Source organism: Pleurodeles waltl, chromosome 9 (genome assembly GCF_031143425.1).
Source record: "Pleurodeles waltl isolate 20211129_DDA chromosome 9, aPleWal1.hap1.20221129, whole genome shotgun sequence".
NCBI lineage: Eukaryota > Metazoa > Chordata > Amphibia > Caudata > Salamandridae > Pleurodeles > Pleurodeles waltl.
In genome coordinates, this window is record NC_090448.1 from 807872246 (window position 1) to 807887927 (window position 15682).

The window sequence follows — 15682 nt, forward strand, 5'->3', positions numbered from 1 at the left end:
TCATATATATGTACAAAGTAATTTTCAACTAGTCACAGTGCACACCCACCTCCCTGTCCTATAGAAATGCAGAAAGTTCTCTTCTAAACCCATCCACATATAAAGCACATTCTCAAGTGTATTTCTGTATAATGGAGTGCATATTAACAGGTCAAATTAATTTTCCCAGTATGGCTGATCTAATACTAAATTTATGTGTCAATCGCACAGAAATGAACTGCTGTACATCAAGGCTTATTCTTAAGCAGTATCCTTTTCTTGTTCTTCCATAGACTTTCAAAACATTCCCAGATTGATCATACTGTATTCCCATTGAGCTTCAGTAACAGAATGTTGCCCACCGCCCCCCTACCCAAAGAGGCATACATTGCTAAATGTTTTAAGGTGAATGCTGAAAATGGGCATACCTCTCCTATTCCTCTTCCCCCAATGCCCTCGTCTGGCCCAGTCTTGAGTCTGTTTTAGTTAGTCACTTGAGTACAGTGATAGCTTAGCTTAGGCTTGCGGCCTGTGCCCACTTATCTAGTAATAATGCTCTGCATTTCTGTATTCAATTTTTATTCATTCTATTATTGCTTAATTATTTCATTATCAGCTGCTATTCTGCGAAAGTGTCATTATCAGTGATATGAATAACATACTTTGCATCAAGTTCTTTTCCTCAGAATCACAACAAAGGAATACGAGGCACACTGAATAATATGTTGAACTGCCGGCCCCAAGACTGCGCAAACACTCAAGTACTTAAGTACATACCCGCATCACGCTTCCGTGCGTGAACATAAACATGTCCCCTATAAAAACATCTTGCAGGTCAAAGGGCATTAGAGGGGGTTACAGCCATAATTTCCATCCATACTACATGCCGGTGTTTAGCCAACCTCAGCTTCGTGTCTCCACAGATCCGGATCTGGAGACTGGCAGCCTGATCTTGTACCTAGGTAATTGGGGTGGGGTGTGCTTCTTATGGATGCTGTACGGAAAGATTTGGCTTACATCGCTCTCTCTTAGGGGGATAGAGATTAGGCTTTTAAGTAGGACTTGTATACTTATGTCATGATAATATGTTGGGGTTGTTTATTTTTACATCCCTAATTTTCACAATCCTAATTTTGTTATTCCTCACTATCCTAATCATTGCAGCACATGCATTTTATCATAAATTGTAGTCTTTTCAATTAATGTATTGAAAACTGTCCTGCATCTCTTTTCTTACCTCTGATTGTAAAAGACTCGTATGTGGAGAGAAAAGGGCAAGGCTTGTTTCACCACGATTTTCACTGAGGGGGTATTCAGAGTTCCATGCAAGGCTGCAAAAAAAAATCCCCTGTACCGGTTGGGTTTTGGAGAGGTGCTGCTAGTGAGCCAGGAGGGTTTGGGCCAACAGCTGCCAACTGGTGTGGGAGTGACTCAGTCACCTGTAATGCAGAGGTGCTGCCGCCCCAAATCCAGCAGTCTCATCGGAGTACTGAGTCCTTATGACCGCCTTTAAGGTGTTCCTTAATCTGCACTCAGTTGCTCTCCCCGGCTCTTAAGAGGGTCCGGTGCTTGCCACTGCACACTTCCTGATGGCTCTTGAGGGGGGGGCAGGAGGAGCCTTAGCCAGCTCTCACATTAACAGAAAGCTTTAATAGACTAATCTGTCCAAAATAAATTCAGCCAACCTTTTGAGAATCCCAGTTAACACACAGCTTGACGTCAGCAAAACATAAGCAAGTATCTCACAATCCTGAAAGCATCAGGATACCTCAGCTGTCATTCAGACCCACTGTCACCCTCAAGTGACACTCTGACAGAGCAGTGGATCAGAACTGGCTGTTAAATCTCCCAGGGTACCCATCTTTGAGGGACCCTATCTCCGAAATGATCAGTAGTAGTAAAATGCAAAAAATAGATCACAGAGAGATACACAGCTTAACAGTACAAATTATAAAACTGAGAGGTCACAGCAATAGGCAGACAGCTCATCATATGCAGTGTATTCACAAGGGCTTTAGAGACACAAAGTCAAAGAACGGTCATGGACTTTATGGCTGAAACCTTGCAGAAATAAGGAGCCTGTTACACATATGCCTTCACCTAAAAAGAGTAGTGTACAGTGGCAGGGCAGATTTGAGAGGCGCACAGTGGAGTGGCATTAGACAGAGTGCAGTAAAGTGTCAAAGAAGAGTAGAACGGCCTAGATTGGAGTAGTGTGGCCTGGAGTGGGAAAGAACTGTGTTTTGATGTAGGCTGCATGAGGCACTCGTAGAATGCCGAGAGTTCAGGGAATTCTAAGAAACTCAGTTAGTGCTTGGCGCTGGAGAGAGGATCCACGCCAGGCTGTGTGTGTACAATAAACCTTAATGGTACATTAATCTTTTACGGTGTACTTGTTATCAATCATGACAACAATTTAGCGATGATTTCCATGAAGGGCGACAGCACACAACCTGGGTGATCCTGGAATCCTACACACCTGTGCCAAAGGAGAGGAGCGTAATTTCCGCAGGCAACTTAAAGGGGTGTACGGGAGGTCAAATTGGTGTCGGTTTCATTTTGAAGGTGGTGACAGTATAAGGTACTGTAATTATTTTAGCATTAAGTGCAAGGGCGCTTGAAAACTCACTATTGCCTCATCACAAGCTCCCAAACCCAGGCGCATGCAGCAGGGAAGCCGGCTCGAGCGTTTAGGGTGATTAGCATCACAGTGAATGCATTATATGATGCGAAGGATAAATGAACGCTAATCCCCATGCGTTAACTAACACCATATTGGATTTACCCTTTTAAAGTTTTGTTGGAAAAGCAGTGAAACGCAGTCCACAGAACGACCGGTACACCCATTTCAGCAGGAGTCTTTTACAGAGAGAATATATGTTATAGGCAGCACCATCTTAAGAGTTATTACGAGATTTTCACATGTGCTTCATGATATTTTAAAGACATATATTTGTGCAGATCAACAAAGCAGTAATTTGCACACAAGTCATTGGCGAAGTTCAAGCCAGCAGTGATATAAGAGGCGATCTGCACACCACTTGGTCAAGGAATTTTCTTTACAGAATAAAAGGTCGAGTGCAAGTCATCAGTGGAGATCTAGCCAGTGGTGATCTGCACACCATATTGGATAGTTATCATCATACTCAGTTGGATTTAGTAGTGCCTGTTCATATTGTGAGACACCCACGATTGGAGACAATCAGAGTGAACATATTTTCAAACATTATAATATTGTGATATGGCTTCACAAAGTAACAATATTATACCATCTTTATTTTTATCACAACCAGGTGCACCTGCCACAATGTGGGAACACTGTAAAGAAATGTTAGAGAATTTTATCACTGCTTTGGACTGTCAGGAGTTTTCTCCAGCAAGAAAAAATGCAATATTATTGAGTGTTTTGGGAAGTGAGGGCCAGTGTGTCTTACTTAAGTACTTACTAGTGACGATAGGAGCAAATGGTCATCCCATGGATAATGTGTATAAAGAAGCAATTAAAAGACTAGAAAGTAGATTTGCTAAATAAGTTAACTTAGACATGGCGAGGTATACATTTTATACACAGTCTAAAGCTGAACATGAGTCACTTGATGAATTTGTAGCAAGAATAAAGGAACTTGCTGTCAAATGTCATTTTGGGACCATAACGCAAGAAATGATTTGTGATCAGTTTATTGTACAGTGTAAGGAGAAAAAGAAACAAGAGAGGTCATGGGCTGCCAAAGATCCTTCACTTAAAGAGACAGTAGAAACGGCAAAGGTTATACAGGAATCTCGAAGTATGAAAGAATTAAGCAGGAGAAATAAAGGGAATGGTGATGTTGCTTTAGTAAATAATGATAAACAGAGTTCAGAGGAGGAGGTCAATGTTGTATCTAAACATGGTGGGAAAGGGAGTGCAGTAACTATGTCAAGAGGTAAAAACAAGGAATGTTTTTGTTGTGGAAGCACATATCACATCAGGTTCCAAGAGATGTTTTGCAATCAACGAAAACTGAAGAAATTGTGGTGCACTAGTCACTATGAGCGAATGTGTAAAGAGAATAACAAGTCGAGCGAAGAGAACAGTAAACCTAGGGTAGGAGTTGTGGAAGTGGTGGAGGAGAACAAATGGGGTGACAAGCTATTGGTGATAGATGACGATTCAGTGAATAAAGGAGACGAAAGAAGAATGTCAAGACCCACAGATAAGTTTGACGTATGTGGGTGTGAAATAGAACTTATGGTTAACCTGGGGTCAAAGTACACTAATATTTCAGAACAGTTATCCAGAGCACATTGGAAGAATGTCATATTGTCATCTAAAGATGTTATTCATGTGGGATATCAGGGTGAATGTATATTCTAGGATACATGGTTGGTACAATACAATATGGAAAGTGGTGCGTAGAAGGCAAAGGGTATCTATCAGGGGATGGCCCTCCCATTTTGGGATGGATGCATGAGCGTGATCCCAACATAATAATAAATCTGAGGTCACCTATTGAAGAAATGGTAGTGGAAGATGTCTCGTTGAAAGATGTGTTGGACAGTACAAAAAATATTTTCCACAAAGAGCTTGGATGTTCGAAGGGGTAAGTACATAAAATTATGTTGAAGGAAGGTGCCATGCCGATACAATACAAACTCAGAAGAGTACCACTGACAGTGAGAGAGGAAGTTAAATAATTGTTAAATTACATGTTTAAGGATGGCATAATAGAACCCGTGGAGGCCTCTCTTGGATTCCTCCAGTGGTGGTTACACAAAAAACTGATGGTAGCCTAAGATTCTGTGTGGATTTGAGATCTTTAAATCAGCACCCGGAAACTGATTCATTTCCTTTGCCAAATATAAATGAACAGTTATTGTCTATTAAGGGTGGTAGGTACTTTTCAAAGCTAGATTTGAAAAGTACATACCATCAAACTAGATTGCACAAACAGTCAAAAGCTTTAACAGCATTCATAACAACTAAAGGTACATTTCAATTTACTTGCATGCTGCTTGGGGTGCTTGAGTACTTTTGTGTGTATTTGTGAGGTACACATTTTGTGTTACATACTGATCATAAGCCATTATTTAAACATTTGTTAACTGGTGGAGCAGGTAAAGGATCTGCAAGAATATCTGGGGTGGCAGCTAGAATGCAGGACTATCAATACACAGTTCAATGTTTACAGAGATGGAAGAATGTGGAAGCAGACTCTCTATCCAGAATGTCATTAGATTGGGAAAGAGTAGTTGGTGGTGGAGAAATAAATTTTGATGCTGGGAGATGTGGCATCTGTACAAGATGTGGTACGAAGAGGACAAGGAGTTATCACTATGAAAGAATGAGCTGAGGAAATGAGGTCTGATGTGGACCTTAAGTAGGTAAGTGAAAATGATTCAAAGGGGTTGTTTTAAGAGACAGCACATAATGCATATCAGGTAGGCCATTCTTTAAGGTTTTGGATGAATTGTTTAGACATCTGGAGTCGGGATTTACAAGTAAAAGAATTTAAATTAAGTTCTGATGGCCAGGTCTCGATTAGCAGGTAAAGTTTGGGGTAGAAAAGTTTACTATTTGCAAACAAAGTGAAAAAAGATTGTAAGTAGGTAGTAAGTGTGAAGGATGTCACATTGAGGGTCTCGGTAGGCCTCTGCCCACAGTATGTCTGTACTTTACAGGTCCCATCTCAGAATTACCAATGGAAATGAGGTTTGCTGCAGTGGTTGTGGATGTAAGTACAAAATAGTTCAGAGTTAAATTTATGAAGAACGTTACCAAGAGAACTACAATAGCAGTTGTGGAGAAAATGTTTGGAAAAGAAGGTATACCTTCTATTCTCATTTCAGATAAAGGCACACAGTTATCATCTAATGAGATGGTTATGTTTCTGGAACAAGTGGTATAAGCCATTCACACACCTCTTTCAATAATCCCCAGGGAATGGTATTGTGGAATGGGCTAACAGATTAGTCAAAGGGACCACGCAATTAGTGTTAACAAATCAGTGTAATGTAAAAGGAATGCTGGATGATATGGTGTTTTGTGGAAGTATCGCAAGACTATTCATAGTGTCACACAGAAATGCCCTTTCCAGCAGATGCAATGGCGTTTACCAGGTACCAAATTAGTCCTTGCCTGGTTGAAAGGGTGGGTCATTTCGGGTGGTAAGAGTGTGGTAAAGTCAATGGAAGAAAACAACAAACTGAAAGTTGGTGATTGGGTAAAGTTAAAATCAGGTAGGCTGAAAGGAGGGCTTTCTGGATCCTTTTCGCATTGTGAAGGCTAGTAAGTTTTAGGCAATTTTGGAGAGAGGAGAAGGATTGAATTTGAGTAATGTGGCGGTATATCAAAAAGGAGGAGAGTGTGTGAGAAGAAAAAATATATAATGAATGTTCAGGTACCGTGTTAAGGATGAAAAAATTAGTGGAAGAGATGTTCTGTAGTGGGGAGGAGAGTGGAGGGGCGTAGAGGGGAGGAGAGTGGAGGTTCAGAGTGAAGGAGAGTAGAGGGCATGGTGCGTAGGAGAGTGAAGGGGCTGAGAGTGGAGGGAGGCGTAGAGTTTAGGGGCATAGTGTTGTAGACTGAAGAAGGTGTAGAGCGGAGAAGTGGAGGGGTATGTAGTGGTGGGGTACAGAGTGTTGCGGAAAGGCATAGAGTCGAGAGGTGGGGAGTGTTGGAGAGCGAAGGGCTGCATGCAGGGACAGAGTGGAGTACAGTCAAAGGAGTAGAGCGGAGGGGTATCGACTGAAGGGGATTAGAGTGCAGGGACGTAGACTGGAGAGGGAACAGAGTGGAGTATTACAGAGTGGAGAAGTGTGTCGTGGAGTGGAGTAGAATGTTTTTGAGTGTTGTAAAGTGGTGTGGAGTGTCGTAGTGTGTTGTAGAGTGTCAGAGTGGAGTGTTAGAAAGTGGAGTCAAGTTACGTGGAGTGCTGCAGAGTGCAATGGCGTTGAGTATTGCAGAGCAGCATTGAGTGTCGTAGAGAGAAGGTGTCACAGCATAGAGTGGAGTGGCATAGTGTGCCATGAAGTGGAGTGTCACAGAGTGATGTGTTGTAGGTGCATGTCAGAGTGGAGTGGTGTAGAGTGGAGTGTTGTAGAGTGAGGAAGGAGGAGTGTGGTACAGTGGAGTAGAGTGGCGAAGAGTGGACCAGACTGGAGTAGAGATTTGTAGAGAAGAGTTTCATGTCAGAGTGGTGTGGGGAGAGTAGAGTAGTGTTTTGTAGAGTGGAGTGGCGTGAGGTGGAGTGGCATAAGGTGGAGTGGAGGGGTGCAGAACTGCACAGAGTGGAGTGGAGTGTGCATGGTGTGGTAGGGCATTACTACTACGGACAACACACTATCAATTGAAATTACCATACATTTGCACAAACAAAGTTTTACTGATAAAACTATACAGTGCACAGACGATAATGTGTGGAAATATAATCACCCAGGGTACCGATTTGTTTGGGGGTATTAAAACATTTGTTTCAGAACACATTAGAATTTAAAAAAATGTGCTTTCTTAATTCTGATATTTTTTTATATTTGCATAGTTATTTTACAGACATTTAAATGTTGTTGTGTGCTAGAAAAAAGCCTTTCCTTTCACCCCCCAGATTGTCAGATACAACCTCTCATTTTGAAGTCAAGGAAGGGTAGGAGGAAAAAACACCAAGTTCCCTCCAGAAGACGAAGCCTAACATTTGAACTTTGTCTTTAAACACACAACAAATGTGACAAAATAAGAACACAACTTAAAGGCCTGTTTACAGAAAAGTATTTACTGTGTTCTTCCACAAGTACTAAGGCTATACTCCACAGGTGCAACAGATCCATGGTGGACAGCTTAAAACAAATAAAGACAGCAAACAGAAAGCTTGCAAATGTAAGCTACAAACCACAAAGACAACAAACCACAACGACAATGGTAAAGCAAGAGATGGACTACATCAAGGTCAGCTTTCAGAATCTCCCCAAGAACTCTCCAGCAACATCAGTTCATGGTGCTCTACTGAATACACTCCAAGGTTAAAACAACAATTAATGATTAATCCATGAAAGATATTAGGCTCATCTGAATGAAAGGGGATTGTTTGTAGGGCATACAGGTATCAATCTATCAAACAAATATTTATTTGATATACCTGTTTGAAACCAAAGTCTTGATAATTTGCAAATCCTTCTCCTTCAGAAAGTTACCATCACCGTACCTCCTCCATCCCCTCATTTCTTTTGGATGATTCTGAACCCAAAATTTCAAAGCATCCATTGAAGCAGTAGACTGTTACCCATAGCCCATAAGAAGAAATTACTTCTCACGCTAACAAGTGATGTTAATCAGCTTTCACACAAGTCAGTTGAGTCTCTGATCCACACAAATGCAACACTTCTTAACATAAGAGAAGCCCTTGCACAACCTTACATGAGGGCAAAAAAAGATGTGCTGATACTCATCAACCTCTCCTCAGCCTATGATCTCTTGAGCCATGAGTCTCTACTGAAAACACTCAAAGAATAACGAACACCAGCACTTAATCTGTGAAAGATGTCTATGCTTTCAGGGTCATCTTGAATGGAAGCAGCGATTGGCATTATTTGTCCGATATGCAGGTAGAAAGTTCCTGCAAAGAGAATTTCAATGCAGAGCAAAATGTTTTAGCAGGATTAGGTTATTTGTTGTTGGTGGAGTGGAGGTTTCTAGCATGGTTCACTGGAGGCATTCAATCCAAGATTAGTAAACCTAGAGAAAATGGTGGTGTGGTTAACAGTCTCAAATGCCAGACAGGTCCAGTGGAATAAGCATAGGTAAAACATGAATAAACTCAACAATACACTTTAGATAGAACATTACACACAAACAGAGCACAGATATGTTGTATATTTGGTAACTGTAATTATGAACGCAATACCTACGAATACCTACCGCGAACCACCTTATAATAGCACATACTGAGACAGTACTCTGGACATACACACAGCACAACCAGAACACACAATTGCTTAGCTATGAATGCACCCAACAACACCTCCTGGCTTTAGCTACTTACCTCACAAACATTTGCCATGTAAGTGTCACCCGTAACACTGGAAGAAGCCCTTAAACTATTTAGAACAACCTTTTGGTCTCACCAATCAAAAACTTAGAGCTCAGCTGAAACTCTCACACTAAACTCCTGAACGCAAATATCAACAAAAATGAATCACATTCCGGCCTACAACACAAATGCTTAAAAGGTCATACACAAGATTACTGAAAGGTGTTGTGATGCCCTACTAATGGCAGACTGTGCACTACACAAGTGCTAAATAACAATAACAAAGAGTGACAAAGAATGTCACACAAACAACATGAAGAAAGGTGCAAAGACGCAAGACGCATGGCCTTCAAATAATAACAAGAGCTTAGGAAATAAAACCATGTGGATATTTTAGGCAAACTAGTTCTGGACCGCATAGTGACTAATTCATAATGTTTGATCTGCCTCAGGACAGCATTACGGCCGAGATTACTTCCATTCCATAAGGATCAATCCAGGTGATTACATCAGTCCACTCATATAACATAGAGAAAGCCCAAGGCCATAATGCCATATAGGCTGATTCATATATTGGCTAAATCCTATTTTCATGTAACTTTCTGTAGTTCAGATCACTCACATTTAAGACTGTAAAATAAGAATTAAAGATTAGTTGGAAACACACATTGGGTGAGACGTCCTGAACTTCAAAAAAGCAATCCACATCCACTCTTGAACCAAAAAAATAGAATTATATTTGGGGTAAACAAAAGCCCTTCTTGAGTACAAGCTTCACAGACCGCCATCCAAATGGAAATCTTTGAAAGCTACAGGGCTTTGGCAGCAAACAGTATCAATGTTACTTACAATGTATCCGGAAGAATTAAGAGAAGTTCAGGTATATTTTATGAAGACATACCATTATTAGGAATGCATTACAAATCACTGGTTAACATCATAACTCCAATTAACATTAACTATAATACAATAGTAAAACTTCCACAATGCCTATAGAATGCAATAGAAGACATTTTTCCCCACATTGCCTATATTACCCTAAATGTAATTCTTAACCACTGCCTAAGTCTTACTATAGCTCTAATGCTATTAAAACATATTGTTTTCGAACACCATTTTATTGCAACAAATAGATTTCGGCTGATTGTTCATTATTACTTTTATTATTGTTTACATACAAAAAACAGCATTACTTGCAAAAACTCAAATTCATAGTGGCTTCTTCAAAGTGGCAAAGCCACTTAAAAAACAAACAAAAAAAAGAACAGAGGTGCTCATCATAGAGTAAAATGTGGAGGACTTAGGATTCCCCCAACATGCCAACTGTTAATTGGGTTGGTAACAGGAAATAAAGCCCTGCCTGCCCACTTACTGTTCTGCCAGCAACATTGGGGATGCCACTGCAAGGTATGTCATTGGCTAATGCTTGCTCACTCTTGCAGCCTTTGTGTCACGGCAGCGCTTGCAGGGCAGCACCTGCAGACTGTGCTACACTTGTTCAAGCAGGGTGCTTCACAGTAGGTAGTGGTGTAGCTGTGTCACCTAAATCCCACTATGTTTGAGGCGGAGGATGAGTACTGCAAGAGCGACAACAGGACATTATTCTTCCTTACTGTTTATTGAGATGTCTGACTTGCTACTAGCGTTGTTCTGGTAAATGACGCCCACTGCAGGTTTTCTAAGGAGTGTTAATGTTAGCCAATTAACAATGATATGCTTACAACTGCCACTGAAAGGAAACTCTATCGTCTCACCCGATGGGCTCTTTAATACTTCATTGTCTAAAAATAAGACAGTCAGACAGCCAAAACCTAACTCTTATTTTGTATTCCCAAACTCTCTCACTTTTGCAGTAGGACAGGGGATAACACTGCCTAGTTTTGTTTTCTTCATCCAACAGCACTTTCTATTTTGGGGGTTGTAGTTTACTAAGTCATCAGCTATGTTTTCAAACGTATACCAAGTTTCCTAAGTCACTTTAAAAATGCTAATTTTGCATGTAAATTCAGAAGGAAATTCCACGCATATTTTGTGAGTTCACTCTTACACAAACATGTGGATTAAAACAAGCTTTGGAAGCATGAATCTTTTTTTTTTTTTTTGTGTAGCCTCACAACAGAAAGGTACAACATGGATAGCAGCAGCAAAACCTTCTCAAACACAAATATTTACTTGAGGACATGTGGCAATAGCAGAAGGAACCTAACTCAATTAAATCACCCATACTGGACATGTACTACACAGGTAGGTAGTACACTAAGGAATTAGTAAGAAGGGTTAAAGAGCTGTGGCACCATTTCCATAAGAACACCAGAAGTACAAAACATCTGTAAGAAACAGACAAACGTTTTATGGAATGAATATGCATTTATGTACTTCTATAGGATCATGAACACTCACATACTTAGTGTGGTACACTTCATCAGTGGGTTCCACATCTTGCACTGGGAAGTACTCAAAAGTACTACTGTTCACCATATGTACAGTCTCCTAGCTATGGGTTCTTCAGTTTGCGAATAGTTATGTCACTTTTGAAGACATTTATTTTCTCCCTTTACACTGATTGACATATTACAATTGTATATGGGTGAGCTAAAATATTGTTTACTGCGGTCTCCCTACAAGATTAAAAATATGAGGGCAGAGCAACAGATCTTGCTTCTCTTTTCCATCAACATGTTTCAGTGCTTGGATACTGCACCCAAGAGATCAGATGTATTCCCCAGGAACACTGGTATCTCACATAAAATATTGCGCAATAGTTCATGCTTCATATGGCATGTTCACCAACCTCAGAAACAAGGCGGCGAGGGTTGTAGGGCACATTTCTTTAGGCCTCACAATGTATTATTGGCAAGGCTATCAGAAAGTACAGCAGGTTTCACAGGGTGAGACACTGTAATCTTAGCCTATGCTATGAAACAGGCCATGTCCATGCTGCCAGGCTATACTCACAGCTGACTGGTAATAGAAAGTGGTAGTTGTTAGGCCTTAAGACTGTGAACTTTGTGTTCAACACCACAACACCTCATGTCTCACTACTTGTATCACTAGGGGAGTGGTAGTGAGGCAGTGACTGCGGAGTCCCATAATTGTGAGCAGTTGTATGTGTTGCATCCTGTCTGGAAAATCAGCAGAATGGAGGCTGGGGAGAGCAGCTCATCTTGGACGTCCTAACCAGTTACAAGTGTCACTGACTGACACTTTACTTACAGCTTAGGTGTGAAATTTTGCATAAAAAGTATATTTTGGATTGTTTCATTTGAGCACCTAAGATTATTGCACTGAACTTTATAAAAATTAGCGAACCACACCTTTCAGCCATGATAGTTGTACTAAGGATTCGGGAAGCAACGATCACACTGTTTAGTCAAGCTTGGAAGTCAGGACTATACCAGATTAGACATTATGCAGTTTAAATCCTGAATGGGTTTCACATTCTTTACCCTTCTGCCATAATGACACTATTATTAGTGAATGAATGATTGGATTGTATTTAAAAAGAGATACTTCAGAAAGAATTGTCCTGACACAGGAAGGAAGGGTAGGATGAGACCCAAGAAACAAGTCAGTTATTTAGTGCAACATACACAATGCTGTTTTTGTTATTATTAATTAAGCAATAATATGGTCTATTACACCATTTAAGAAAGAGGTTTTTGCACAATTCACTTCCTGAACAGCATTATATCAAGGTGCTCTCAAACATGATGATCATGGAAAAAAAAGGCAGAGGAAAAAAAGTAACTGCCCAGGGTTACGCAGTTTTGACAAGCTGGGAGGCTGTGCCTAAAACCACAGTCTCTGGGCAGGGTGCTGCAACTAGTATGTTTGCATTGGGCCCAACAAGCATTTCTGGCTGGCCTAGACATGTTATGCAAGCTTTTTCAAAATATCCTTTGTATTTTCATAAGATAGAGCATCAGCATTAGAAACTCCCCTGTTCATAGAAAAGGTGCATCTCGGACAGAAACCAAGCAAGCTTCCCAACTTCAGAGATCAAACCTTTTCCATCACATTACAGGTACAAATCGGGCAGCAGTGGAGCAAGTTTTAATTCCTTACAGTGTCACATAGGCTCTCCTTATTCTAATGAGACTACTGCATTACGAGTGGCAGAATCGCCTGCGGTGTGAGAGACTGAGTCTAACTCACTACAGGTGACACCTGTCGGTCCAATCCGGGTTCTGCTCCGGCTAACTAGCAGTGCGTCATCTCGACTCAAGCGCATGGATGAGTGGGCAGCCGAGCGCATCACATAACTGGTTTCTCAGGGAAGCTGTGGTCAGTCAGGTCTCATCCGTTTCTCTCAGTTACATTAGTCTCACATACACAATGACAAACAGAGGCAGTATATATTTCAATAATGCTTTAATAAAGCGACTGCATCTTAGATAGCAAAGCGTGGACTGCAATAACCAGGATGATACAGCATGACAAGATTAAAATTGTGACAAGGAGAGTAAAACATAAAAATAATGCTACCATACTGTCACTAGAGTCAACTGACTAATTCCTACCTAAGCTATGTTGGAGCACAGCATGTTAAGCTCTAATTCTGCCCTTCAGGATCCCCTGGGAAGACATCATCCCCCATACCTGAGCAAAGGCCTGAAGTCTGCAAAACAGCTGTAGCGAAGCATTCGGCAATCAGCATAAAGTCGTGGTTCTCTGGCTGGAATCTCCCACTAACGTGTAAGGGACAGGAAAGTGTTGTTATGATAAAACAGCTGGTGTTCTAAGAAAATGTCCGTACGTAAGGATGTGTATCTTCTATAAATGTCAGAGACTAAACCTATACCACGTTCACCGGCAACCTATCCTGCTGTAGCCTTGAAAGAAGCGCAGAGTGAGCAAGAATAGTATTGTTTGTGAACAGAGTGCTGGCCTAGGCAAAACAGTCAGATAGAGAGAAAATAAAACAAGACCATAAAAGTGGCTACTGTAACAATAATAAAGCACAGCTGAATAAAATACATCTAGCTGTAAACAGCGGCAGGCCTAGTATGTTAAAATAACGTGCATGGAGCTATAACTAAAGTGGCTACACAACACCCTCCCCTTGTCAGCTGAAGGTGGTTCAAAGCCTAAATGTTCTTAAAAAGCTACTAAGCTCAACCTAAAATATTTATGTAAAAATTTCAATAATTACAAGTTAAAGGGACACATTTAAAATTGTTAACATGTGGCATATAAGGGACCGAATTTCAGAGTTATTTTTAGAATTTCCAATCGATTCTGGGACACTGGAGCAAAGGAAATCTCCCACTTCTGCAGGTGTTAAAGTTGGAAAGGCATCGCCGAGAAGGACCAAGGAGCAGTCTTGTTCCATAGCCGGAGCCTCATCCAAGGCAGCATTCCGTGGTGTACCCAATGATGAGTTAAGAGCCACATCCTCCAGTAAGGGAAACTCATAAGTAGCTTCTCGTAGCAAACGCACCCTCAACACAAATTTCTGGTAATGAGCCCTCAGCGAGAACATCAACAGATCAGCGTCCAAAGAAAGCAAGTGCTGCATAGAAAGAAAAACTTCCAGTGCATGTTCCAAAGAGCACCAGAGGCACCGAAACACGGGCTGCACACAATGTAAAACCAGTCTGAATGACAGAGACCAGTCACACTCCAATTGCTCCAGGAGTGTTGCTCCAAAATACTGCATTATGCGTTCACAACACAGCTGCACTGATAGGAGCGCTATCGTTCCTTCTAGCCATTGCGCATAAAAACCAGCAATAGCAGAACACCAACTATTATAGCCAAAGTTATTGGAAATCCCCCGAAAATACTGGAGAATATTGAGTCGATGGCTGATGGTATTAAACGGAATATGGAGGAGAAGGTGTGAACGAAACCAGAACCAACAGCCTTAAAGAAATGAGCGATTCCAGTAGTACTGGACGCATTAAATATTCATCCCAATGTTCACCATAGTGTCCCGGAAAGTTGGTACTTAACCTCTTAGCTGCTGGATGGAATCAACACAAGGTTTGCGGTGCTAAAATCGCCATCTTCACAGTTTTCAGGGACAGGCAGACTTGCATCAGAAAACCACATTTTTCAACACAATTTTGGCATTTTTCTGGGACATACCCCATTTTTACTATTTTTGGTGCTTTCAGCCTCCTTCCAGTTAGTGGCAGGAATGGGTGTGAAACCAATACTGGATCCCGGAAAGCTAAGCATTTCTGAAAAGTAGACAGAATTCTGAATTCAGCAAGGGGTCATTTGTGTAGATCCTACAAGGTTTTCCTACAGAAAATAATAGGTGAAAAATAAAAATATTGAAATTGAGCTGAAAAAAACAGCCATTTTTCTCAGCGTTTTACTCTGTAATCTTTTTCTGCATTGTCAGATTTTTTAAAGCATATACCGTTGCTGGACTCTTCTGGTTGCAGGGATATAAAGGGCTTGTAGGTTCATCAAGATCCCTAGGTAACCAGAGACAATAAATGAGCTGCACCTTGCAGTGGGTTTTCATTCTATACCGGGTATACAGCAATTCATTTGCTGAAATATAAAGAGTGAAAAACTGGTATCAAGAAAAACTTTGTATTTCCAAAATGGGCATAAGATAAGGTATTGAGTAGCAGTGGTTATTTGCCCATCTCTGAATTCCGGGGTGCCCATACTAGCATGTGAATTACAGGCCATTTCTCAAATAGACGTCTTTTTTACACACTGTCTTACATTTGGAAGGAAAAGAT

General features: G+C 40.9%; 1 protein-coding gene across 7 annotated transcripts in view; it reads right to left on the minus strand.

The window, feature by feature from the left end:
- Positions 1-15682, minus strand: part of DPF2 (double PHD fingers 2) — a 225313-nt gene that overhangs the window by 194955 nt on the left and 14676 nt on the right. The window contains exon 1 of one of the 7 annotated variants that reach the window (XM_069208061.1): positions 13578-13719. The exons of 3 other annotated variants lie outside the window; for them this stretch is intronic. In XM_069208061.1, coding sequence (XP_069064162.1) covers positions 13578-13621 — 44 coding nt within the window. In that variant the 5' untranslated portion in view covers positions 13622-13719. Of the gene's footprint in view, positions 1-13577; positions 13720-15682 lie in introns of those variants that run through there. 3 more of the 7 variants (XM_069208064.1, XM_069208063.1, XM_069208066.1) reach the window with 3 other exon arrangements.